The sequence below is a fragment of the Gouania willdenowi genome, chromosome 17 (assembly GCF_900634775.1).
Source record: "Gouania willdenowi chromosome 17, fGouWil2.1, whole genome shotgun sequence".
Classification (NCBI taxonomy): domain Eukaryota; kingdom Metazoa; phylum Chordata; class Actinopteri; order Blenniiformes; family Gobiesocidae; genus Gouania; species Gouania willdenowi.
This window is the reverse complement of record NC_041060.1, coordinates 33,672,669-33,696,825: the sequence shown is the minus strand read 5'-3', so window position 1 is coordinate 33,696,825 and position 24,157 is coordinate 33,672,669. Positions and strand designations below refer to the sequence as shown.

Genomic DNA, 24,157 nt, shown 5'->3' with positions numbered 1-24,157 from the left:
CACTTTTGCCACCAATTTAGAAATAAATGAACTGACAAATTCAGCTCTATAAAGTAATTAGATTATATTAGGTGTGGAGTGTTAACATTATTCAGAATAAATAAAGGATAGAATAAGATTTCTCCTTCATAAACAAGAGATAGCGAAGAGAAATAAAACAAACAATTTAAATAAATAACATTTATGTTTGGTATGGCCCCGATTCAAAGCCTTGCCTACCGACTTCTCTTTTCCCTGCTTATGCTAAATTGACACACGGTCAAGCACGTGTCAAAGGGTGGTATGGTATCTGCTGTTCAGACAGTGTGGTGCACAAAGGGATTTTCTTCCTTTGCAGCCGCGTTTTGTCAGAAATGTATGATCTGTGCTAAAAACAACCCAGGCAGATAAAAACCATTGACTAGCCAGACAGCCCATCCTCAGCCATCCATGCCTTTTCATCAACTGCAGATGGATTTTGTTGAGCTAACACCATGTGAGGGAAAGAAGCACTGTTTGGTCATCATAGACATGTTCTCTAAATGGATTGAGGCCTCCCCAACCAAACAGCAGACAGCCACAGCAGTAGCCAAAGCACTGCTAACAGACATCATTCCTAGGCAAGGCAAGGCAAGGCAAATTTATTTATATAGCGCATTTCATACTCAAGGCAACTCAATGTGCTTTACATGATAAAACATTCAATTGTTTAAAATCAATAAGAACATTTAAAATCATCAGTAAAATCAATAAGAACATTTAAAATCATCAGTAAAATCAATTAAAATCATCAGTAAAATCATCATTACATCAACAACATGACAAAAAATCTCTCTCTCAATCATATGCAGTAGAGAAAAAAAGTGCCTTTAACTTTGATTTAAAAATGTTCACATTGGATGCTGACTTCAGCTCCGCTGGCAGTTTGTTCCACTTCTTTGCAGCATAACAACTAAAAGCAGCATCACCATGTTTACTGTGAATTCTGGGCTCCACTATCTGATCTGTGTCCATAGATCTGAGAGACCTGCTGGGTTCATACCTGACTAACATGTCACTGATGTATTCTGGACCAAACCATTCACAGATTTATACACCAGCAGCAGAACTTTAAAGTCTATTCTGAGGCTGACTGGGAGCCAGGGTAAAGACTTTAAAACTGGAGTAATGTGCTCTGACCTCTTTGTTCTGGTTAAGACCCGAGCTGCAGCGTTCTGAACCAGCTGTAGCTGTTTGATGCTCTTTTGGGGGATTCCTGTCAGAAGACCATTACAATAGTCCAGTCTGCTGGAGATAAAAGCATGGACCAGTTTATCCTGATCTTTCTGAGCCATTAAACCTTTCACTCTGGAGATGTTCTTTAGGTGGTAGAAGGCTGTTTTTGTGATAGATTTGATCTGACTGCTGAATGTAAGATCTGAGTCAATCAGAACACCAAGGTTTTTGACTTGGTCTTTAGCTTTTAAAGATCGAGACTCAAGATAATTGCTGACAGCAGTCCTCTTTTCCTTGTTACCAAAGACAATCACCTCCATCTTGTCATGGTTTAGTTGAAGGAAGTTTTCACTCATCCAGCAGTTTATTTTTTCTAAACAGTCACACAACACCTCAATGGGACCATAGTCATCTGGGTTCAGTGATAGATATAGTTGTGTGTCATCTGCATAGCTCTGATAATCAACCTTACAGTTCTGTAAAATTTGTCCTAAAGGAAGCATGTAAAGGTTAAACAGAAGGGGTCCAAGAACAGATCCCTGAGGAACCCCACAGGACATTGGTAATCTGTCAGATTCAAAGTTTCCAATGCTTACAAAATAGCTTCGCTCCTCCAAGTATGACTTAAACCATTGCATTACTTTTCCATTTAGTCCAACCCATGTTTGCAATCTGTGCAACAAAATTGTATGATCTACAGTGTCAAATGCAGCACTTAGATCCAACAGAATGAGAACAGATACTTTTCCTGAATCAGTGTTCAACCTTATGTCATTGATCACTTTGATAAGAGCAGTTTCAGTGCTGTGATGAGAACGAAAACCTGACTGAAATTTATCAAATATTTTGTTGAATGTTAAGAATTGACTCAGTTGGTTGAAGACCACCTTCTCCATGATCTTGGCCATGAATGGAAGGTTGCTGATTGGTCTATAGTTAGCCAGTATAGAGGCATCCAGTGTTCTCTTTTTTAACAGCGGTTTCACAGCAGCTACTTTCAGGGATTTTGGTACGGTGCCTGATTGGAATGAGCAGTTAATTATCTTACACAAATCAGTGACAATTGACTTTACAACAGTTTTAAAGAAGTTTGAGGGTATTGTGTCAAGGCAACACGTTGATGGATTCAACTGCTGAACAGTCTCCTCTATTGTTTTTGGGTTCACTGTAATAAACTCTAACATTGTAGTTGACTCATCCCTCAGTGGTTGAAGCTGTTCAAGCTTTTTGTGATTTTGCTGGTTTGTTCTGATGTTTGACCTTATTGATTGTATTTTTTCATTGAAATATACAGCAAATTCATTGCATTTTCCAGCTGACAGTAATTCAGGGGCTATCTGATCTGGGGGGGTTGTGAGCTTTTCAATTACAGAAAACAACGTGCGAGAGTTGTCGACATTTTTGGCAATAATTTCAGAAAAGTATTGCTGCCTTGCTTTGAACAAGCCATCATTGAATTTTCGCAGACTTATTTTGTACAGTTCTAGATGAATTTGGAGTTTTGTTGATCTCCATTTACGCTCAGCTCTTTTACAGTCAGATTTCAAATTCTGCATTATCTCAGTCCTCCTCCAAGGTGTTTTCTGTGTGTTTGGTTTTCTCTTAGTTTTGATTGGAGCCACCACATCTATGACATTACAGACTTTTCTATTATACTCATCCAGAAGATCATCAACTGTCTCAGCACTCAATGTTGGTGTCATTGCTATGGCTTCCATAAACTGTGTACATGTGTTCTCATTTATGTACCTTTTCTTTAAACACACATAACTAGGGGGAACAGATGTTACAGTCTCTAGGTCAAAAAAGACACAGAAATGATCAGATAGAGCTAAGTCTCTTACATCAACAGCAGAGATATCAACACCTTTAGAGATAACCAGATCCAAAGTGTGACCTTGAGTGTGTGTCGGACCAGTCACATGTTGTGTAAGACCAAAAGTATCCATTAAAGCATACAGTTCTTTGGCAGTATTGTCCATGTTATTGTCTACATGAATATTTAAGTCACCTGTTATTATTAAAAAGTTGTATTCAGTGCATACAACTGACAGCAGTTCAGCAAACTCATCCATGAATTCTCCAGAATATTTTGGGGGTCTATAAACAACTAAAAACAGAACTCTTGAATCACCCTTCAGTTAGAATGACATATATTCAAAGGAGATAAAATCACCAAATGTTATTTCTTTGCACTGAAATATTGATTTAAAAATGGCAGCAACTCCACCACCTTTCCTGCAAGTACGACACTTATTTAAATAAATAAAGTCGTGTGGTGAACTTTCATTGAGAATAGTATTACTGATACCATCATTCAACCATGTTTCATTAAGAAATAAAAAGTCCAAGTGATGTGTCAAAATAAAATCATTAATTATTAGTGACTTGTTAACAAGAGATCTAACATTAAGAAGAGCTAATTTTAAAGACTTTACTGGAGACACTGGTGGACTTTTTGGATGACATGTTATAGGAGTCAAATTTTTATCTCTATAAAGCTTTTTGCTTTTCTTTAATTTCACAATTTTACCTGTGTTACCTGTCACCACAGGAATTAAAGAAGCTGCTTTAACTCCATAGGGCCCTGACTTTTTCTGGTTGTTCCTAAAAATAGAGCTATTGCAGTCCGGACCCAGCACACATCAGACCTGTGTTGCTCTAAGATGAACACAGCTGGCCTGAGGAGAAGAGTGATCCTGAGCCTGGTATCGTCGAGGAGGGATGGGTGGTGCAGATTGACCATGGTGGGGTAAAGGGTGGGGTGTCAGTCTTGTGACAGCCAGAACCAGCTCGTTCATCTGGGCAGTTAAATCCAAGAAGGCAGGGGTAGGAGAGAAGCTGGATGAGGTGGAAGTAGGTGAATTTTGGGGTGAAGCAGGTGGGTCCTGAGATGCGGGGGTTGGGTTGACCTCTTCATTTTGGCGATTTTTATTTCTTGCTGGAAGCTCATTGACTCCATGTTCTTTCCTTGTTGTTTTGTTCTCCGATGGTACATGTTGTCCTCTGTCTTTATCAGAACTGATAGCAGTGTGACTGGTGAAGTAAAACAAGTTGGATGTGAAGAGTTTTACTCCAGCCTTGTTTAGACACAGTCCATCTGCTCTAAAAAGATGACGACGTTCCCAAAAAATAGGAAAATTTTCTATAAAATTTAGTGAAAGGGCAGCACAAGCCGAAGACAGAAATTTATTCAAAGAGTAAATCCTTGAGAATTTCAGATCTCCTTTGCGGACTGGAGGTATCGGGCCACTGATGAACACTTTAGGCTGTAAACAGCTCACAGTTTTTAGCAGATGGGTTAAATCCTGCTTTAACACCTCAGACTCCTCCTTGACTAAATCATTTAACCCAAAATGAATCACAACATTTTTCAAATGTGGGTAATCTGCAACGATATGCAAGATTTTGTCAGCCAGGTCTGATACTGTGTCATTAGGTAAGCAGATCACTTTCACGTTGCTGCTAAACATCTTCTGAGCATCTTTAACAGAAACGTCTCCCACTATCAGTGTGTGAGGTTGTTGCTTTGGCCTACCCTGTCGCTTTTGTTTTCCTGAAACACTTTCAGTCTTCGCAGTTCCAGAAGGTTGTGTGTTGACCTCATTAGAGCCAGATCCTAGGTCATTCAGCGGTGGGGCGAATCGATTACCCAGTTCTACATGAAACTGGGTTTGTGACTTGGTGATACTCCTGCCTTTAGCAGATGTCCACTTTTGTGCCTGGGCAGACAAGGGAGTTGATGTTGAGGCTGCAGTCTGCGAAGCCAGTGCAGGCCAGTGTGTCTCATTATTGATATCAGGGCGCTTTGCTCGGCCCGTTAGCCTTTGAAGTGGATATGACTTTTTCTTAGGCTTAGCTCCCAGAGTATTCCAGGGAGGACTCGCACCTGTTGGCTTATCAACGGGAACAGGATCCTCCCTAGGCCTGATATCTTTGTTAGCACGGGCTGGTAGCAAGTTAGCTTTATCCACTCCGCTGTTTTGAAACAGCGGCACAGTCGTATCATTATCATATCCACAGTGTCCATTAACCTCAATGTTTACTTGTATTCCTCGCACTGTAGTCTCCAGTTCAGTAATCTTTTGGAGAAGACTGCTGTATTCTGTTGTGGAAAGAGCCATTCTTCTGCTAGTTAGCTTGCTACTTGTAGCTAGCTAGCTTGCTACTTAGCTTTCCAGTTGAGCCAGCAAATAAAAAAGCAGTAGATGATTACCTCAGAGCCAGAGTCAGATGGTAAATGATAGAGTTTGATGTTGAGGTATCGTATCATTTCTCAGAAGAAAAAGTTCATGTTTAGTAAATAAATTCCTCTGTGAGCTCCGCTCTGCTCTTTTGCTGCTGTCAGCTCAGCTGCCGGAAGTAGCTGAGCTGACCTAGGTGGGGCATTCCATACAAAAGGTGGGGCATTCCATACAAAATCTCTTCTGATAACGGCACACATTTTGTCAACCAGGTGATAACAGAGTTAGGGCTAAGATTAGACATGGATCTTAGAAAACACTACAGCTATCACCCTGAGTCCGCTGGGGCCATAGAAAGAGCTAACTGTCCTCTGAAAAACAGGTTAAACAAGTGCATGGAGGGCTGAACTGGATTAAAGCTTTACCGCTTGTCCACCTTCAGATGAGACAACAGGTCCATCCGAAATCTAAACTTTCACCCTTTGAAATCCTTTTTGGGCGGCCACCCAATGTGGGTCTATCCCCCTCTGTTTCGTCCTGGGCTGAGACAGCTCTCCAGGACGACAGTTTGATAAAATACTGTGCACAACTCTCCACAATTCTTACTCTCAACAGGTCCAGAGTACGAGCGGCCCTCCCACTGACTACCACCGAGAACCTCCATGACATTCTTCCAGGTGACTTTGTGATCGTGCACAACGCGAGACGGAAAAGGTCGCAGAGCGAGCCACGTGGATTCACGCATCACACTGCAGGAAGGTGCCAACACCAGCCGACCCTGATCTTGAGGCGACTGGTCCAACGGAGGAAGAACCAACATCACCATTGATCGAGGAACCGCAGTAAGGAGGTGCGCCTTCGGGAGCTGTTTCTTCTCTTCGGGAGCAGTGCCAGGGAGCGTTTCCTTTCTTCCGGATCGGGAGCAGTGCTTTGAGGAGCCTTGAAAGTTGCAATCGAAAGAAAAAGGTAAAGACCTCAGGGGGTCACAAAGCTGACCTTTCTTACGAGGCATATGGTCTGTTGAAACATTGAAATCCAACCTTGAGGACGTCGTGGAAGAAATACCGATCGCAAGCCTTTCCTGGTCACCATTGTTTGTCCAATTGACTACGAGGGGTTGAGCTAAAGTTATACTAACTTTGTTTAATTAAGTTTTATGAGTTTGGACTGTGCTTTGCTAAGGTTAAACATTTTACTAATTAATTTTGCTTCTTTTTTTGTGTTGGACTTTGTCCAAAAAGGGTAGATTGTGGTGGCAAAATTGATTAATTATGTATACTCATATATTTGCTTTTTGATCTCATTCAACTTAATACCCCAATTTCCACGCCTGTCTGATGTCTTTTCCTTTTCCTGCAAAGTCAATGGGCTCATACTCCCATAATACAGCTTCTCTAAAGGAATGTCAGTTGGCCTCAGTTTAATCTCCAAGGCCAGAGCACGTCCAAACCCACCCCAGACATCACATGCACACACACACATACACATACACTCTCACCCACACACACACATCGAACTTTCACCCCGACATCGGAGGTGTCACCTCCGGCAGACTGACCTTCCCCCCTGGTCTCTTCTTTGTTGTCTGTGGAAGGGGGGAGGTGGGACAGTGGGGTATAAATGTGTGTGAAAGGAACTTTTGGGCCCTTCTTTTTCTTCGCGCCTCTCCTCTGGCCAGAGGAGTCCACTTCTTTGTCTATCCCGCTTTGTACCTTTTTATTTAGTTTAGATGAAATCATTTTTTATTACTTCATCATCTCTCCTGTTTGGTCTTCATCATTTATCACCGCAGAGTGTGTTTTCAAGTCAAAGACGAGGTAACCGTAAATTTAACCGTAACAAGTGCCAGATTGAAGTCACCTCCGATGATTAAAGATGAGTCTGCAGAAAGGTCCGATAACTCCGAAAAAACTCATTGGAAGAAATCAGGGTCGTCATTATTGGGGGCATAGAGATTTAGAGTTGTATAACATTTATTATATATCACCACTTTGATAATAATATATCTACCCTCTGGGTCTTTTGTTGAAAAGAACCGACACTGCTCTTTGTCTGGAATTGAAACACAAATTATATATGTTGTTAAAGAGATTTTTCTTCTGATTTAAGTAAGTGAGTTTCTTGAAAGAAGACAATGTCTGCATTTAATCTTGATACATAATCAAATATCTTAATCTTTTTAGCCTATGAGTGTTGAGTGGATGTGAAAGAAAAAAAAGGGTTTGGGGTTAAAGAAGAAAGAGTTGACATGGGGGTAGAGACTGTCCTGTGAGATTGTACGTGCCTATACAGTATGTGTTTATCAAAATCTGTGCAAATATATAGCATATATACATACATACACACACACATCCACTTACGTATATATACATATACATGATTTTATTTAATTGTTTCTCCTTTTCAATTGTTTTTATTCTAATTATTATTGTTTTGTTTATTTATTTATCGTTTTGTGTTTATATATATACACACACACACACACACACACAGCACATATATTTATTTTACCTTTAAAATAGTGCTACCTTAACTTCACTGCGTGGAGCTTTATCCTTTCAATGTTAACCCATACATCACCTGTTTTTTTGTTTGCTTGTTTGTTTGTTTTCGTTCTTGTTTTTTGTTGTGTTTTTCTTAGTAGAGCCAGGAGCTGATGTTCGAATCCCTAAACAGTTGGCCGTCTATGTAAAGCTTGTCTATGACCAATTTTGAATTTCGGCTTCTCTGTCGGTTTTCCTTGAAAATAGGATACAGGGTTTTTCGACGTTCGTTTATTTACTGAGGGAGTTGATCATTCATTCCGAATTACGTACCTTTAAGTTCCCAACCTTTACCTTTAACCTAGATTTCCTGTTGAAAATATTCAAATTTGGCAATGATGAGGCATGATCCGAGACAATGGACATGGTGAAAGGTGTTTTTCACGGTTTCTGTCGGGATTTTAAGCGCACACTACATAACATTTTTCAGCAGAACCTCTGGGTCATTGTTGGGGGGCTCTGGAATACCTGAGAATATCACTTTGTCTCGCATACTGCGAGATTGGATATCCAGGACTGTCTCTTTTAGAAGCTTGTTTTCATTTTTTAGCCTTTTTACCTCGTAGGTGAAAGGTGATGTTTTTCACCTGCCTCAGGAGAAGTTGTATGTATGAAGAACTTCTCAGATAGTTCATATCTACAGTGTTGTTCTCCTGAGGCTGTTTGAGGTCAGACAGTCCACCGTGTGACACTGAAATCTCTCTTAAGTTGGACATTTTCAGGGTTTGAGCAGCGTCAGTGTGTGTTGTCTCTCTCTCTCCAACAGTCCGTGAATGCACCACACACACAGGCAGGTACACAGGACACACTACACTGATCCTACATAGATTGGTGTTGCTAACCTTAACATTTCCTACTTTTAATTTTGTTCATTATTCTCAGATTTAGTGTGTGTGTGTGAGACGGCCTGACTGACATGTCTCGTGTTCTCGTCATTTATGCAAATACCGAACAAACAGCGTTCTGTTTTAGCTGTTTTAGTACAGGACGTACCATTTAATGGCCAAATAAGGAACCATTCTGTATTTTAAGGAACAGGTGGCAACCTTAACTACCAACTCAATGCTAAACATGTAGCTGCTAGCACGGACAGCTAGTGTAGACACTCTGACAGTGCTAACTGCTACATGGTCCGAGCACGCCGTGTTGCCAAAACTGGACAAGATGACAGGGTTCAGAACCAAAATGAATAAGTACTGATGTTTTATTTCATTTGTATTTTCCATTATTTGGAGATTGACTAAAGTACACATCAATATGACACGTAGCCCTTGGGACTACTAAATACAGCAGAATGTAAATGGCTACACCTGCATCTGTTCAAGTGTGAAAAACAATAAATGACTTTATAAAACCACTTTGTTATATACCAATCTTGATCTGCCACAATAATGTGATTTCAATGAAAAAACACCTCAAGTTGAGGGCGCGTCTCTGCCATTTTTAGGTGCGATTGAAAACAAGATTAATTAGATTAATTAATCACAGACCATCTCTTGACAGTACTAGAAATACTAAATGTATTTTCATAACATTTTTGTTTTGTTTTGCTATTAAAACAATTATCAGTAGTTCTGATTAATAAACATCACAGAAATCCAGTTTTATTCTGAGGGTTCTAAAAATGCACAGTCCTTTAATTCCCTGTGATCCCACTGACCTGAGAGAGTCCAGTTTACAGTGAGGACTCCGCAGTCCTTCACACAGCAGCTTCACTCCTGAATCCTGAAGATCATTGTTACTCAAGTCCAGATGTTTCAGACTGGAGGACTGAGAGCTGAGGACTGAGGACAGAGCTGCACAGCTTCTCTCTGAGAGACCACAGAAACTCAACCTGATGAAGAATCAGAGAAACCTTACAGATGTTTGTCTGTGAGAGAATTAAAGACATGTTCTTCTAAAGTCACATACTCAGCTTTCTTGGAGGCTTTGACCACTGGGAGCAGCTTCAGAAAAGCTTTCTCTGAAGGAGAGAATCTCTTCAGGTTAAATACATCCAGATGTTCTTCTGATGACAGTAAGATGAAGACCAGAGCTGACCACTGAGCAGGAGACAGGTCCTCTGTGGAGAGACGTCTTGATCTCATGGACTGTTGGATCTGCTCCAGCAGAGACCGATCATTCACTTCATTCAGACAGTGGAACAGGTTGATGCTTCTCTCTGTAGACAAACTCTCACTCAGCTTCTCCTTGATGTATTTAACTGTTCTCTGATTGGTTTGTGAGTCACTTCCTGTCTGTGTGAGCAGGCCTTGTAGGAGCCTCTGATTGGTCGGTAGTGAAAGACCCAGCAGGAAGCGGAGGAACAAGTCCAAGTGTCCGTTTGGACTCCGTAAGGCCTCGTCCACAGCGCTCTGATGTAGAAGGTTCAGAGTTTTTTTTTTAGATGCTAACATCTTGGAGCTATTCTTCTTCTTCTTTCTCTTCAGTGGTTGATTGCTCAGCAAGTTGACATTAGAGCTGATGAAGGTCTGATGGACGTGAAGAGCAGCCAGAAACTCCTGAAGGCTCAGGTGGATGAATGTGAATATCTTGTCCTGGTACAGGTTGCTCTCCTCTCTAAAGACCTGTGTGAACACTCCTGAGCACACTGAGGCTGCTTTGAGGTCCATGCCACACTCTGTCAGATCACTCTCATAGAAGATCAGGTTTCCTTTCTGCAGCTGCTCAAAAGCCAGTTTTCCCAAAGACTCCATCATCTTCCTGCTCTGTGGACTCCAGTGTGGATCTGTGGCAGCTCCTCCATCAAACTTTACATTCTTGACTTTGTTCTGAAGGACCATATAGTGGCTGTAGATCTGAGTCAGAGTCCTGGGCAGCTCTCCCTCCTCTCTGCTCTTAAACACGTCCTCCAGAACTGTAGCAGTGATCCAGCAGAAGAGCGGGATATGGCACATGATGTGGAGGCTACGACACGTCCTGATGTGGGACATGATCTTGCTAACCTGCTCCTCATCTGTGGACCTCCTACTGAAATACTCCTCCTTCTGAGGGTCAGTGAACCCTCTGACCTCTGTCACCATGTCCACACACTCAGGAGGGATCTGATTGGCTGCTGCAGGCCGTGTGGTTATCCAGAGGCGGGCTGATGGAAGCAGTTCTCCTCTGATGAGGTTTATCAGCAGAACCTCCACTGAGGTGGACTCTGAGACATCAGTCAGGGTCTGAGTGCTGAGGAAGTCCAGAGGGAGCCGACACTCATCCAGACCATCCAAGATGAACAAAAGCTGGGAATCCTGGAAGCTGTAGATTCCTGCTTCTTTGCTTCCAGAGAAGAAGTGATGAACAAGTCCCACCAAGCTGAAGCTCCTCCCCCTCAGCATGTTCAGCTCTCTGAAGGTCAGTGGGAATGTGTAGTGGACCTCCTGCTGGGCTTTGTCTTCAGCCCAGTCCACAGTGAACTTGTGTGTTAAGAGTGTCTTCCCAATTCCAGCCACGCCCTTTGTCATCACTGTCCTGATTGGTCGATGTTTTCTAGGAGGGGCTTTAAAGAGCTCTTCTAGTGTGATGGCTGTTTCTGCTGTGTCTGATCTCCTGGATGCTGTTTCTATCTGTCTCACCTCGTGTTCCTGGTTGACCTCTCCAGTCCCTCCCTCTGTGATGTAGAGCTCTGTGAAGATCTCCTTCAGGAGGGTTGGACTTCCTGCTTTTGCCACGCCCTCAGACACACACTGGAACTTCTTCTTCAGCTTGGACTTCAGCTGACATTGGTATCGATGAGCCTTTGTACCTGAATGAAGACCAACTTAATGTTAGAGTGGAGAAGTCAGAGCAGGTTTGAACATTGGTAACTAAAGTGTGTGATGTTTTCAGTATGGATGGTTCCTCAGATTAAATCCAACTAATTGAATGCATTTAAAAAGAAAAGGCAGCTTTGTGTCCTTCATGTGATGTTCCTCACAGTGAAAATGTTCACATGCTCTTACTGCTCTGTAGACGTTCAGCCAGCTTCTCCTGCTTCATCCTCTTCAGGAAATACAGTGTGATGTTCAAAAAGGCCTCCCTGCTGCTCCTCCTCTGCTTATCATCTTCACCCTCCATCTGACTCTCTGAGCACTCTGGATTATCTCCATCCACAATATTCTGCATGTGTTTGAGTTCAGCCTTAACAAAGCTGATGATGTTGTCCTCCAGTAGCTGGAAACACAATGAAAGGTGATGAGTGAAGGCCTGGTCCAATCATCAGTGAGAACCTGTGTGTGTGTGTGTGTGGTGCAAAAAGCATAGAAGTGTTCCTAATGGTCTCTATAACTTTATTTCAAATGAAGTCTGAGCAGAAAGACAATTCTGGGTTAAATGTGCTGACGCAAAATGCCACAGTCTCATTAATGAACAAACAGCTCCACAATATGTGCCACTTTTGGCTTTTTCTCCTGTAAGAGACAGCATGTGTGAGTGAGTTCTGTAGTGTAGCTTGTTATGGGGAAGGTCTGGTTTAGGGCGCACTCAATCATCTAACTGAACTTTACATGTTGTTCTGAGAAGTAAAAGTAGTGACTCCTAAAATTAGTATTTTGATACAAAGTAAGTTAAAATTTTTATATATATATTGATATATGCAATATTGTCGTTTTTCTATATCGCCAAAATAGAAAACTCGATACATCTTGAATCTCGATATATCGCCCAGCCCTAATTCCTAAATTATAATACAGCCTAAATGAAAACATAAATGTGTATATGAAGCACATGTTTATTTAATATACTTACAGTTTATTTACAAGTCAACACGTTGCATATTTATTGTTAATTTCACGTTGCTTGTCTTTAAGTTAGACATTTACATTTTCTTTTCATTACATAATTTATTTTAATTTCTCATGCTCACTCATGTGGTTCTCTGGTATTCACTAATGACTTATTAGACACATTTGTTGCAGACTTTACATTATTAAACACTTTGTAAAGCAGTTTATATTTGTGACGCTTGTGATTGGCTGATTTTTCATGGTGACTTACGTGGCTCCTTCTGCTGTGGTAGACGTTAAAATCTCAGTTATTAATCTAACAAAATGTGTAACTGTGTCCCATCCTGATGGTCTTTATGAAGATAAACTCTCTGTTACATTTTCCAAAGTATTTACATGAGTTATTTTTTTTTACGTCTTCATTCATCATCATCTCTGTTCTGAGATGTTTCCGGGTTTGTTGCCGCTGTTGGCACTAATCTCGCAAGAACTGCCAACCAGGCCATTTCAGATGGCAGTTCTCGCGAGGCTAGTGACAGCGTTCAGTTTAGTAAGACAGGTTTTGATTATTACTACATTACGGGATATTTATGGGAAAATACTAATACGGGAAGATGGTGGGAAAGAGGGGTAAAATACGGGAGTTTCCCTGCCAAAACGGGATACTTGACAGGTATGATTGGCTGACCGCCGGAAGGCTTTTTAATTCATGTTTCTGCTAATTCTGTGTAACACTGATTACGAATGAGGGCGTCATCACATTGTTACGTAAGACTATTAAAGGGTGCGAGTAGTGCATAGTCTTGTCAAGTATGATAGTGTGTCTCACCATAAAGATGGAGTCAGGCTCAGCTCCAGAGGAACCATTCACACCCAAGCTGCTGTGGAGAAGACATAATAATAATAATAATAATAATAATAATAATAATAATAATAATAATAATAATAATAATAATACTTTTTTTATTTTAAATCAGTTCCTTTCAGGTCACTTTACAGTGCATAATAAAACCACAACAGTACATAGGGTTTTAATGGGTTTTGAGTCTGGCTTTGATTTGGGAGAATAAGTCCATGTTTCTGAGATCCAGAGGTAGTGAGTTCCAGAGTCGGGGAGCAGAACGGCTGAATGGAGGAAGAGGATCTGAGGGAGTGAGATGGAGTGTGGAAGTGGATGAGATTAGTCAGGTAAGGTGGGCAGTGTGGTGAATGGCCTTAAAGGTCCCATTTCATGCATTTTTCACCCATCTCCATTTGTTCTAAGAACCCCAAAAACATAACATTTGAGGTTTATTTTCCCAAACTCACCTGTTTTCCAGAGTTTTAGCCTCTGAAAAGTGACTTTCTGAGTAACGGGCTGTTTGGCGCCTGCGTATGCATATTCATGAGTGGGCGTGAGTAGACGCTGACTTCATGCCTCGCTGAGGGAGATCAGTGATCATCAAAGCAATTTTCTTTTGCTAACCACACACTGTTGTTAATGTTTTCAGCCAATAAACTGCACATTACAGTAAAACACATGGCTATTTAAGCGCCTATTGTGATTAGTCCATCTCAGCGCTTCAGGTCTCACAGCAGCAGCAGTCATTCAGCTGCTTCAAACAGACACCGGAGTGTTAAGGTGCTAAGTCACTTTCTTCTCCTCATCATCTCTTCTAACTACAGGAATAGTGCATTTAAGGTGATAATCATTTGTTTTGTCCAACAGCTGCGTCGCATTGTGTCACAAACATGTCAGATCAACGATCCGAGGCGATAGAACAGGTACTAAAAATGTGTCTCCTCTCGAGTGCTACTGTTGCTGCCCACTGCTCCTCATGCAGGGGTTAAATGCAGAGAACACTTTTCATGTATGTAGAACGGCAGGCTACACAGAAGTGCCTGAACACATATGACTGTGCCCTCAAACCACAAGATGCGCTGGAAACTACAAGAACAAATTGTGCATACACTACAGTGCATGTTCACTGTGTAGGTGCGGCTTTGGCAGCAGACACTTCCTGGAGGGGGCGGTTCAGACGTTGTGACGTCAGTTTGGAACAGATCGCTCGTTTTTCAGAAGAGGGCAGAGAAGCAGCTCAAAGAGCAGGATTATTGAGGATTTCTCAGAGATGCAGGAAGGAACTCCAATAATACTTTGGGGGTGTTTTTGACAAGGAATTAACATTGTAACAAGGTTAAAAGCTACAAAAAGTTGATTTGCATGATATAGGACCTTTAAAAGTTAACAGAAGGATCTTGAAGTGGATGCAGAAGTGAATGGGGAGCCGGTGGAGCCGGTGGAGAACATTAGTGATGTGGGAGATAGAGGGGGTTTTGGTGATGTTGCGGGCAGCTGAGTTCTGGACTAACTGGAGTTTATGGAGGGATTTGCTGGGGAGACCAAAGAGAAGGGAAGTGCAGTAATCAAGCTGGGAAGTGACAATACTGTGGACAAGGATAGCAGCAGTGTGAGGGAGGGGCAGAGGTGTTACGAAGGTTGAAATATGTAGACCAGGTGATATTATTGATGTGGGATTTAGAGTGCTGTCGAGGATGACACCCAGACATGCTGAGGAGTAGCAGGAGGAAAGCACAGGAAGCTCTGCCAACATGCTAACATCATGTGAACATCAGTAACAGTTGGTGCTGTTCTGCAGAGCCACAGTGCAGTGAGTGTGGAGCAGCCTTTGCAGCTCAGCTCACGTGTGGAACCTCAGCATACTTCCACTGAACAGGAGAACAAGTCTGTTGGACGAGGATTTATTTGGCTTCAATTCTTCACAAATCTGAAGATCACACACTAAGTCTCACCTACACACTGGAGAGAATTCCTACTGTAGAAATGTTGTTCAACACAAATATTGTGAACCGATACCGATATACGTATATACACAGCCCCCTTCCTCCAACCTAATTTTATGTTACTTTATATTTATCTCTTTTTTTCCTACCTTGTATGCACAAGCTGTCGAAGGTCAATACTACATGTAGTGCAATCGTTACAACAGCTATGCATTTTTTATTTTTACAATTTTATTGCATGATTGTGACTTCAGGAAAGGTAAGAAAAACTTTATTAGAGGGAAGATATGAAAAGAGAGGACAGTGGAAGGAGTGGTTAACAGTGAGCTGTTTTTGTTGTGCTGAAAGTAAAATGTGCTGATATTATTGTACATATTGTGTTCTGGGGTCTAATCTATTGAACCAGTATGATGACAAAAAGAGGGTGATCTGGCCAATGATGGTGGTTGTGAACAGAGGGAGAGTGAGTGCTTACACCTAGAACTGATAGTTTGGATCAATGTGTGTGTGGGGGCGGGCGCCCACCATACTGGTATGCGGTGTGCGTAGCACCAAGAGGGTGGTGCCGCAGACCACAGGACACCCCCTGAAGGGGGTCACCCCTGTTGCACCTCCTGGCAAGCAAGGGCCCGTACAGCCCATACAGCCCCAAATTGTGCAAAAGCAGCGATCCAGGTCACGCCGCCCACCAGACAGCACGAGCGTCGGGACAACCCCCACCAGCGCAAGACTGACCGACAGCCACTACCGCGAAAAGAAAAAAGGCCAACGGCATGCATCTGGCGCCAAGAGGAAAACCCAGCACAGTGGGCCGCACGCAGCCAAGAGACCTCTGACCTGCTAGCTGAGCAGAGCTACTGAGATGGACGGACGTCTCCCACGAAAGTCAAAGTGGCAGAAGTCAAAACTTGATCTGACCTTAATGTAAATACAGACAGAATTAATCCTCACTACGCACGCACACACACACACACGCACACGCTCTAATTTATACTCTTGATTACCTTAATTCTAGATTGTTAGAATATTGAGTGAGCACCTAGTTTAACCATAATAAATGATAGTCTAAACATGTCCTATTATTCTATCTATCATTTTCTAATAGAACATTAATTCTATTATAACCTACCTCACCTTGTCCTTGTTATGTTGTGTTTTTGTTACTTTAATGCCAGTATTTACGTGTTTCATTTGAATACTCCTTTAGCTTTATAATCCATCTCACAGTGTCTTGTGTTTTGAATGTACTTTATTGTTTGGTGTGATGTCACCATGTACACCATTTCTCCTGGAACACACTCCACACACACTACACACTTATGGAGAATTATCCATAAAATAAGAGCTTCCTCAGCATGGATTGCTGTATTCTCAGTGAATGCACACGCTGTGGAAAACTACTGACTGAAAACACACAGGAGACTGTGATATTGTAATGAAAAAGTATGGTAGGCATTAAACATGTAAACAAGTAAAAATAAAATGATTCCAAACTCATTTGTATTTTTATTGAACAATTACTATAATATTCTGTTTAATTAAATTTAAAAAGACACATTAAACTTGTTGATGCTGAGAAAATGTATATAGAACGGTTTAAAACACTCAACAGTTTCTTGAGCAATTTAAACATCATTAAACAATATTTCTAAAATAATGACACGGTTTCATACGAGTGCATCAGTAGCCTAATATACAGGTAAACCAAGCCTGCTGTTTAAACCTGGTAAGAACAGATTCGCACCACAGACTTTATCACCGTGGCAACTGAGTTGTTAACGCTTTGATGAAATGGCAATTCCATTTAGATCCCAGTTTAACTGAGCTAAACTATCAGGATGAACCTCACTAAAACACTGAGTTGGGTTTAATGAATTAGCCCCAGGACCATCAGGAAGACAACAAACAACCTTCTTTATGTGGACTCACCGTGGGTCAGTAGATAGATCTCCTTTGAAGTCAGTGAATATGTCCTTGGATGCATCACTTCTATAGGACACACAGCTGGGTCCAGGTTCTGGCCCAGGTTCAGTCAGTCTAAGCTCGGTTCTGGTCCAAACACATTTAGACCTGTGAGTGTGAAGAACCTGGACCATCAAGAACACAACAAACAACCTTCTTTATGTGAACTTACCGTGGGTCAGTAGATAGATCTCCTTTGAAGTCAGTGAATATGTCCTTGGATGCATCACTTCTATAGGACACACAGCTGGGTCCAGGTTCTGGCCCAGGTTCAGTCAGTCTAAGCTCGGTTCTGGTCCAAACACATTTAGACCTGTGAGTGTGAAGAACCTGGACCATCAAGAACACAACAAACAACCTTCTTTATGTGAACTTACAGTGGGTCAGTAGATAGATCTCCTTTGAAGTCAGTGAATATGTCCTTGGATGCGTCACTTCTATAGGACACACAGCTGGGTCCAGGTTCTGGCCCAGGTTCAATCAGTCTAAGCTCGGTTCTGGTGCAAACACATTTAGACCTGTGAGTGTGAAGAACCTGGACCATCAAGAACACAACAAACAACCTTCTTTATGTGAACTTACCGTGGGTCAGTAGATAGATCTCCTTTGAAGTCAGTGATTATATCCTTGGATGGGTCACTTCTATAGGACACACAGCTGGGTCCAGGTTCTGGCCCAGGTTCAATAAGTCTAAGCTCGGTTCTGGTGCAAACACATTTAGACCTGTGAGTGTGAAGAACCTGGACCATCAAGAACACAACAAACAACCTTCTTTATGTGAACTTACCGTGGGTCAGTAGATAGATCTCCTTTGAAGTCAGTGATTATATCCTTGGATGGGTCACTTCTAAAGGACACACAGCTAGGTCCAGGTTCAGGTTCAGGTCCAGGTTCAGGTCCAGGTTCAGGTCCAGGTCCAGGTCCAGGTCCAGGTCCAGGTCCAGGTTCAGGTCCAGGTTCAGGTTCAGGTTCAGGTTCAGGTTCAGGTCCAGGTCCAGGTTCAGGTCCAGGTTCAGGTCCAGCAGTTGTGATCTGCTTCATGGTACTTGAACACACACACAGAGCTGAGAGTGTAACACTGATGGTTCACAGAGTGCTGAGCTCTGATGTGCTCTCACCTCTCAGCTTTAGTCTGGATCTCATGTTGTTCCTTCACTGTGTCCTCCTGATCCATAGCAGAGACACACCTACACGCGCACACGCACACACCGAGTATATCTATTAGTGTTAAATTTGACATTTTTTTATTTAGAATCTGTTACAGATGTAGTCGACGAAGGCAACGTTCACACAAGTCTTAATGCTCAATTCCAATTTTTTGCTCAGATGTTTGTCCGTTCACCTTACCATTTAAAATGTGACCTGTATCAAACTCCAATGTGAACTGTTTGTGGCTCCGAACTGACCCGCATACGCATTTTCGCGTTCGTCAAGTTTTTTGTGCAATGGAGCCAGAGAGTGAATGAACAGGTGCAGAGGAGGATGAGGAGAAGAAAAAAAAAAAAATATATATATATATATATATATATATATATATATATATATATGTAGTTTTGGCTTTTTGTGGTGCCGATTTACTTTTAAACACAGACCTTTTATGATATGAACCTTCAAGCTTTGACCCAAACCCAACGGAGCAAAACCGAAACCGACAGGTCGGACAGACATTAGGTATTGATATCTGTGCCCGACCTGAAACCGACAATTAAAACCTATTTTTTCCTCATACAAATGACATATTTACGTTTGATCGGATACGTATCGGATTTAGGACAACATGCAGTATCCATGTGACCTGGGTCGGATTTGAAAAAAATCTGCAGTGTGAACGTAGCCTAACATATAAAGCATAAAATGGCAGAGCGAAAGAGTGCAGCACTCAGACAACTCTCCCAGTAGTTTTATGTGTTTCTACTCTGACCCTATGTTTTTACCAAAAGCACTAAGACATACAATAGAGAGGAATTCATCTGGATTAGATTGTGTTATGATGAGTTGGACTCCAGCCGGAGTTTTAACCATAACATACCACCGGAGATTTCACAAATAGCAGGAAGCTGTTAGCAAACCATAGTCAACCCACCCGGATAGCATTTCATTGTAGCTGCACGTTTTGCCAGCACAACGTGCAGGATAAGGTTTAGAGCAACAGCAATGAAGCATATAAAGTTTCCCCGCTCCCTCACCTCGGACAATCAGATCATCTGTCCTGGTTTCTCTCCCCAGCATACAGACCACTTATACAAAAAACCAGCCTGAGGTGAGATTCATACAGATTTGGTCTGAAAATGCCATCCCACAGCTCCAGGACTGCTTCAGCACTATTTGACGGACTATACATCCACTGTTCTGTTTTATAATAAACATGTATGGATAGTGTCACAGTGGAGAAGATGGTCAGACATTTTCCAAATAAAAACAGTGGATGAACAGTGAGGTGAAACAGCTGCTGAGGTGAAACAGCTGCTGAGGGAGCAGGACTCCGCTTGGGACCTAATTAGCCGCTGTGTCAGCTGCCAACTCTACGCAGAAGATGCAGTTTTTTATGCACTCGCTAAGTCAACTAAGCAGGTGTGTATGGCTGAGGTGAGTGAGTGGCTCACATATAACATGTTGGTGCTAAATCTCGCCAAAACGGTATCAATGTGTTTTTCAATTAGAAAACTAAATATAGGGCAGAAATTTCAAAAACATTTGTAAAATAAAAGCATTCAATTTGTAACAGAATTCAAATATCTTAAGATGGTTTTTGACCCATAGCTAAAATTTGACAAACATTAAGAAAATCTCTAAAACAACACGAAACAACAACTTCAAATTAATTAGACATTACATTCCAACCCAGGCACACTATGAACCATCAAGAGCATCCTTTCCCGCTGCATCACTGGGTGGTACCTGCTGCAGGTTTCTCCAGCACATAGTGACACACCACATTTCTCTGCTCTCAGTCATCCATGCTCCTTAATTCATGTTAAAAAAAATTCAATTCAACTTTATTTGTACAGCGCAAATTACAACAAAGTCATCTCAATGCGCTTATCAAAATATAAAATTCATAATAACAAAGAAAAAAATCCAACAAGAAACAACTTCCTTTTAACAGGAAGAAATCTCCAGCAGAACCAGGTTCAGAGGTGGCAGCCATCTGCGTGGACTGGTTGGGGTTAGTGGACAGAAGGACCAACAGAACAGGATAGAGAGATAGAACATCAGAGTGTCACAGACTAGTTGAGCTGTGAACCACAGATCAGGAACTGACATCATCAGCTTCACAACACATGAAACAGAGCAGAGAGAGAAGGACGAGGAGAAGACACTGACTGCAGAAAAACATGATACATTATCATCAAGTCAGTCTGTGTTGGCCTTGGTCCTCACTCCCAGTGCCTAGTCAGCACTTATTATAAAGGTGATGAATCTCTTCCTGTTTATTGGTAATCTACAGTGACTACAAGGTATGTAAATGTGACCGTTCACAGACGAGCCCATGTTCACTCTAGTGGTTAGGTTATGATGTGATGTGATAGTGTGAAATTTCAGGTGTATAGAGATTCTGTATGTTTCAAAGCTGTAGTAAAACAGTTTAAAGTTTAAAACTAATATGTTAAAAGTTAGGATTTGAATAAATTCATGATGGTAAAAATGTTTAAGAAAAATAATATAACAAAATGTTAACAAAATTTTAAGAAACAAATTCATTTATTTGCTATCATAAATCATATGTCTAAATACAGACAGTGTATTAATTTAAGAAAAAGCATATTATGTGACCAGTGTTAATTCAGTATTTAAAATATGTGATGCATGGAAAATAGAAAGACAAACACTGTAGCCAGATTTGAAATGTGTTAATGTGGGATTTACTGTACATGTGAACTGTGGAAATATGTCTAAAGTGACAATGAATGCATAGTAAATAAAACTGGTTAATTAAAAATGAACAATGTCACAGTTTTTCTGGATTGCTTCCACACTAAAATTAAAAGTAGTACACTATTAGCAAAACCTTACACTCAAGAAGCAAAACATCAGCCCATATTTGCACAACTATAAGCACATTGTCAAATTACCACACCGTCCAACCAATTGGTTCAACACAGTCATCAGGTGTGCAAACACTCGTTTGTTTAATTGTAGACACACCAATCAGGTGTGTAAGCCCTATAAAAAGCAGCAGGTGAATTCATCGGTCTTCAAGCACAATGGAAAGAGTCAGAAAAAGAGTAAGACGAGGAGGAGAACAAGGAATCAAAAGAGGAAGAGGAGGAGGCCCTGCTGGAGGAAGAGGAAGACAAGAAGGTTCTCAAAGAGGACCGACTCTGACAAATGAGATCAGCTCAACACTAGTTGACCACGTTGTCAACCATGGCCTGATGCTGAGGGAGGCTGGACTGCGAGTACAGCCAAATCTAAGGCGATATACAGTGGCAAGTGTGATAAGAACATTTCCACTGGAAAATAGGTATTATAAAAATATCATCATATCAAAAACATCTGCACGGTTTCAGTATCTGCTTACAGTACTGGAGTCTATGCACTATCAGCACGTCTTCTTTTTTTTTTTTTTTTTTTTTTTTTTCTACATAGGATTGAGGGTCGGAAACAACAAGGGGGAAGGCCTCCCATGTTCACAGAACAGCAAGAGAGGGAGATAGTAAAGATGGTTTTGGCCAATAATGCAATAACACTCAATCAGCTCCAAGCTAACATTGTCAATAACCATATTCAACAATGTCCATCAGGTCTCGACATCAACACTGGCACACATCCTAAAAAAAAACCATATTCAAATGAAGCTAAATGAGTGCCCTTTGAGCGCAATTCCGAAAGGGTGAAACAACTGCGGCATGATTATGCAGAGGTATGTATTCACTTTAGCAGTGTGCTCATGCATACTGTCCCATAATATTTTACTGTACTGTAATATGTATACTAGATCTACTTTGAACTGCACAATTTTGTCTGATATCTTCCACCATACTCTCCATTCCTCAACCCTATAGAAGAGTTTTTCTCAGCACTGCGGTGGAAGGTATATGACCTCCGTTTCCAGGCTGAGGTAGCCCTCATCCAATCCATGGAGGAGGCCTGTGACCAGATGGAGGTAGCAGCAATGCAAGGGTGGATTCATCATTCAAGACATTTCTTTCCAAGGTGTCTTGCTAATAACGACATTGCCTGTGACGTAGATGAAATTCTCTGGCCAGATGAAGAGACAATGTCTAGTTTTTTTTTTTTTTGTCACGTTTTGTTTCAGTATCATGAATCTCCATGTCAACATTTTCGGCGTGTTGAGAAATAAATGAGTTTCTTCAGTCTGCAACATTGGTCTTGTGTAGTGTTTGGTGAATTTACATTACATTTCAACTTTGTTGATAGTAACCTATTCTAATCATAGGGAAGTAGAAGTGCTAAAAGTGTTTTAGGTTTATCACAGCAGAGTGTAACTCGTGCAGAGTACAGTAATGTGAAAAGTGTGTGTTTCATATGGTAACAAAGTGGTTTTTAAAAAGAAGTGTATAGTTTTTACAAGAGTGTTTAATTGTGCAAAGGATCTGTAGTGTTGTGCTAATTGTGTCGTGTTTTAAAAATCGTGCTTAAGCAATCTAAAAAAACTGTAATAATGCAGTAGATGATTTGTGAAAAAACACAACTGAGGAAGAAAGCACACCACATCTCCTGTGTCATCCTTCATTTCTCTGTTTTCAGACACTCTCAGTTATTCACACAACTGTCCACGGGTGCTGCATTCTGGTACCCATGTGAGATGTATAACATACATCTCACAGGACCTCATGGGAAGAGGCGTTGCAACACAGGCAATTGCCTAGGGCCCCGAGCTGAAGGGGGCACCCGAAGGACGGCTGACAGTCAATTTCAATGACAAATTATTGTAACTGCTTTGAGACGCTGCAGCGACAGCACATCAAACATCCCTTGCACGGGGCCCTTTCTGCGTAGTCACTGGCTAGTTGCTAGTAGGGGGCCCCGACAGACGGCAGATATCAGTGACACAACTTGAAACCCCCCGGACACATTACAGCGATACGTCATATCCCTCAGAGCTCATGAAAAGAAGAAAAAAACGAGAAGAGGATGAAAATAAAAAATGTGATAGTGGTAAGTGAGAATGTGTAAGATGTGTTGCATTATAAAAACGTTTGTCCCACTTAGTCAAAGGCACTTTGTCCCAAACTTCCAGTCATCCACCCAGCACCAGAAAAGTTGACTGTACATTTAAGTCTGTGTAAAGTAAATTCTTCCATTTTCTTCTAAACACATTCATAAAATGTGTTTATATGTATTTATTAATCATTCAAATTTGACAGTGTGGTTAACAACAAACTTGTGTTATGACAAACTTAGAGCACATATTAACACCAACTTTAACAGCTTTATGTTAAGAAGTAGTCCAGCTTTGCTTACACAAGTCTTGTTACCAATGGCTGTGTACATACTGTACATTCATAGTAAGTTAGTCCTTTGCTGCTGTTATGGCAATTATTATATTCATCATATCATCAAATGTGTGTTCATGTGTACAATTTGTCATGTTTTAATACATGATGACTGCATTACTCTTTGCACGTTTGAACAGCTGAGTCATGTTAACACACAGATAAGAACCCCGGCCTGAACCTTCAAGGCCAAACTCAAACTCACATGCAGATATACACGCACACACACTATCAAGGACAGATACCAGTGGCGCAGGCCTTCCTCATAACATACAGTCTTCGTCATCCTCCATCCCTTGGGCATCTGACTCCCTCCTTCTCCTCCCTTCAGGGTTGGGACT

General features: G+C 41.4%; 1 protein-coding gene across 8 annotated transcripts in view; it reads right to left on the bottom strand.

The window, feature by feature from the left end:
• Positions 1 to 24,157, bottom strand: part of LOC114479318 (NLR family CARD domain-containing protein 3-like) — a 54,140-nt gene that overhangs the window by 18,374 nt on the left and 11,609 nt on the right. For 2 of the 8 annotated variants that reach the window (XM_028472948.1, XM_028472956.1), the window contains exons 2-11: positions 18,474 to 18,542; positions 18,143 to 18,400; positions 17,938 to 18,057; positions 17,733 to 17,873; positions 17,528 to 17,668; positions 17,323 to 17,463; positions 13,439 to 13,490; positions 11,848 to 12,058; positions 9,833 to 11,651; positions 9,582 to 9,755 (exon numbers count right to left, since the gene is read on the bottom strand). In XM_028472948.1, the coding sequence (XP_028328749.1) occupies positions 9,582 to 9,755; positions 9,833 to 11,651; positions 11,848 to 12,058; positions 13,439 to 13,490; positions 17,323 to 17,463; positions 17,528 to 17,668; positions 17,733 to 17,873; positions 17,938 to 18,057; positions 18,143 to 18,400; positions 18,474 to 18,529 (3,113 nt within the window). In that variant the 5' untranslated portion in view covers positions 18,530 to 18,542. The remainder of the gene's footprint in view (positions 1 to 9,581; positions 9,756 to 9,832; positions 11,652 to 11,847; positions 12,059 to 13,438; positions 13,491 to 17,322; positions 17,464 to 17,527; positions 17,669 to 17,732; positions 17,874 to 17,937; positions 18,058 to 18,142; positions 18,401 to 18,473; positions 18,543 to 24,157) is intronic. The other 6 variants (XM_028472950.1, XM_028472953.1, XM_028472952.1 and 3 more) reach the window with 6 other exon arrangements.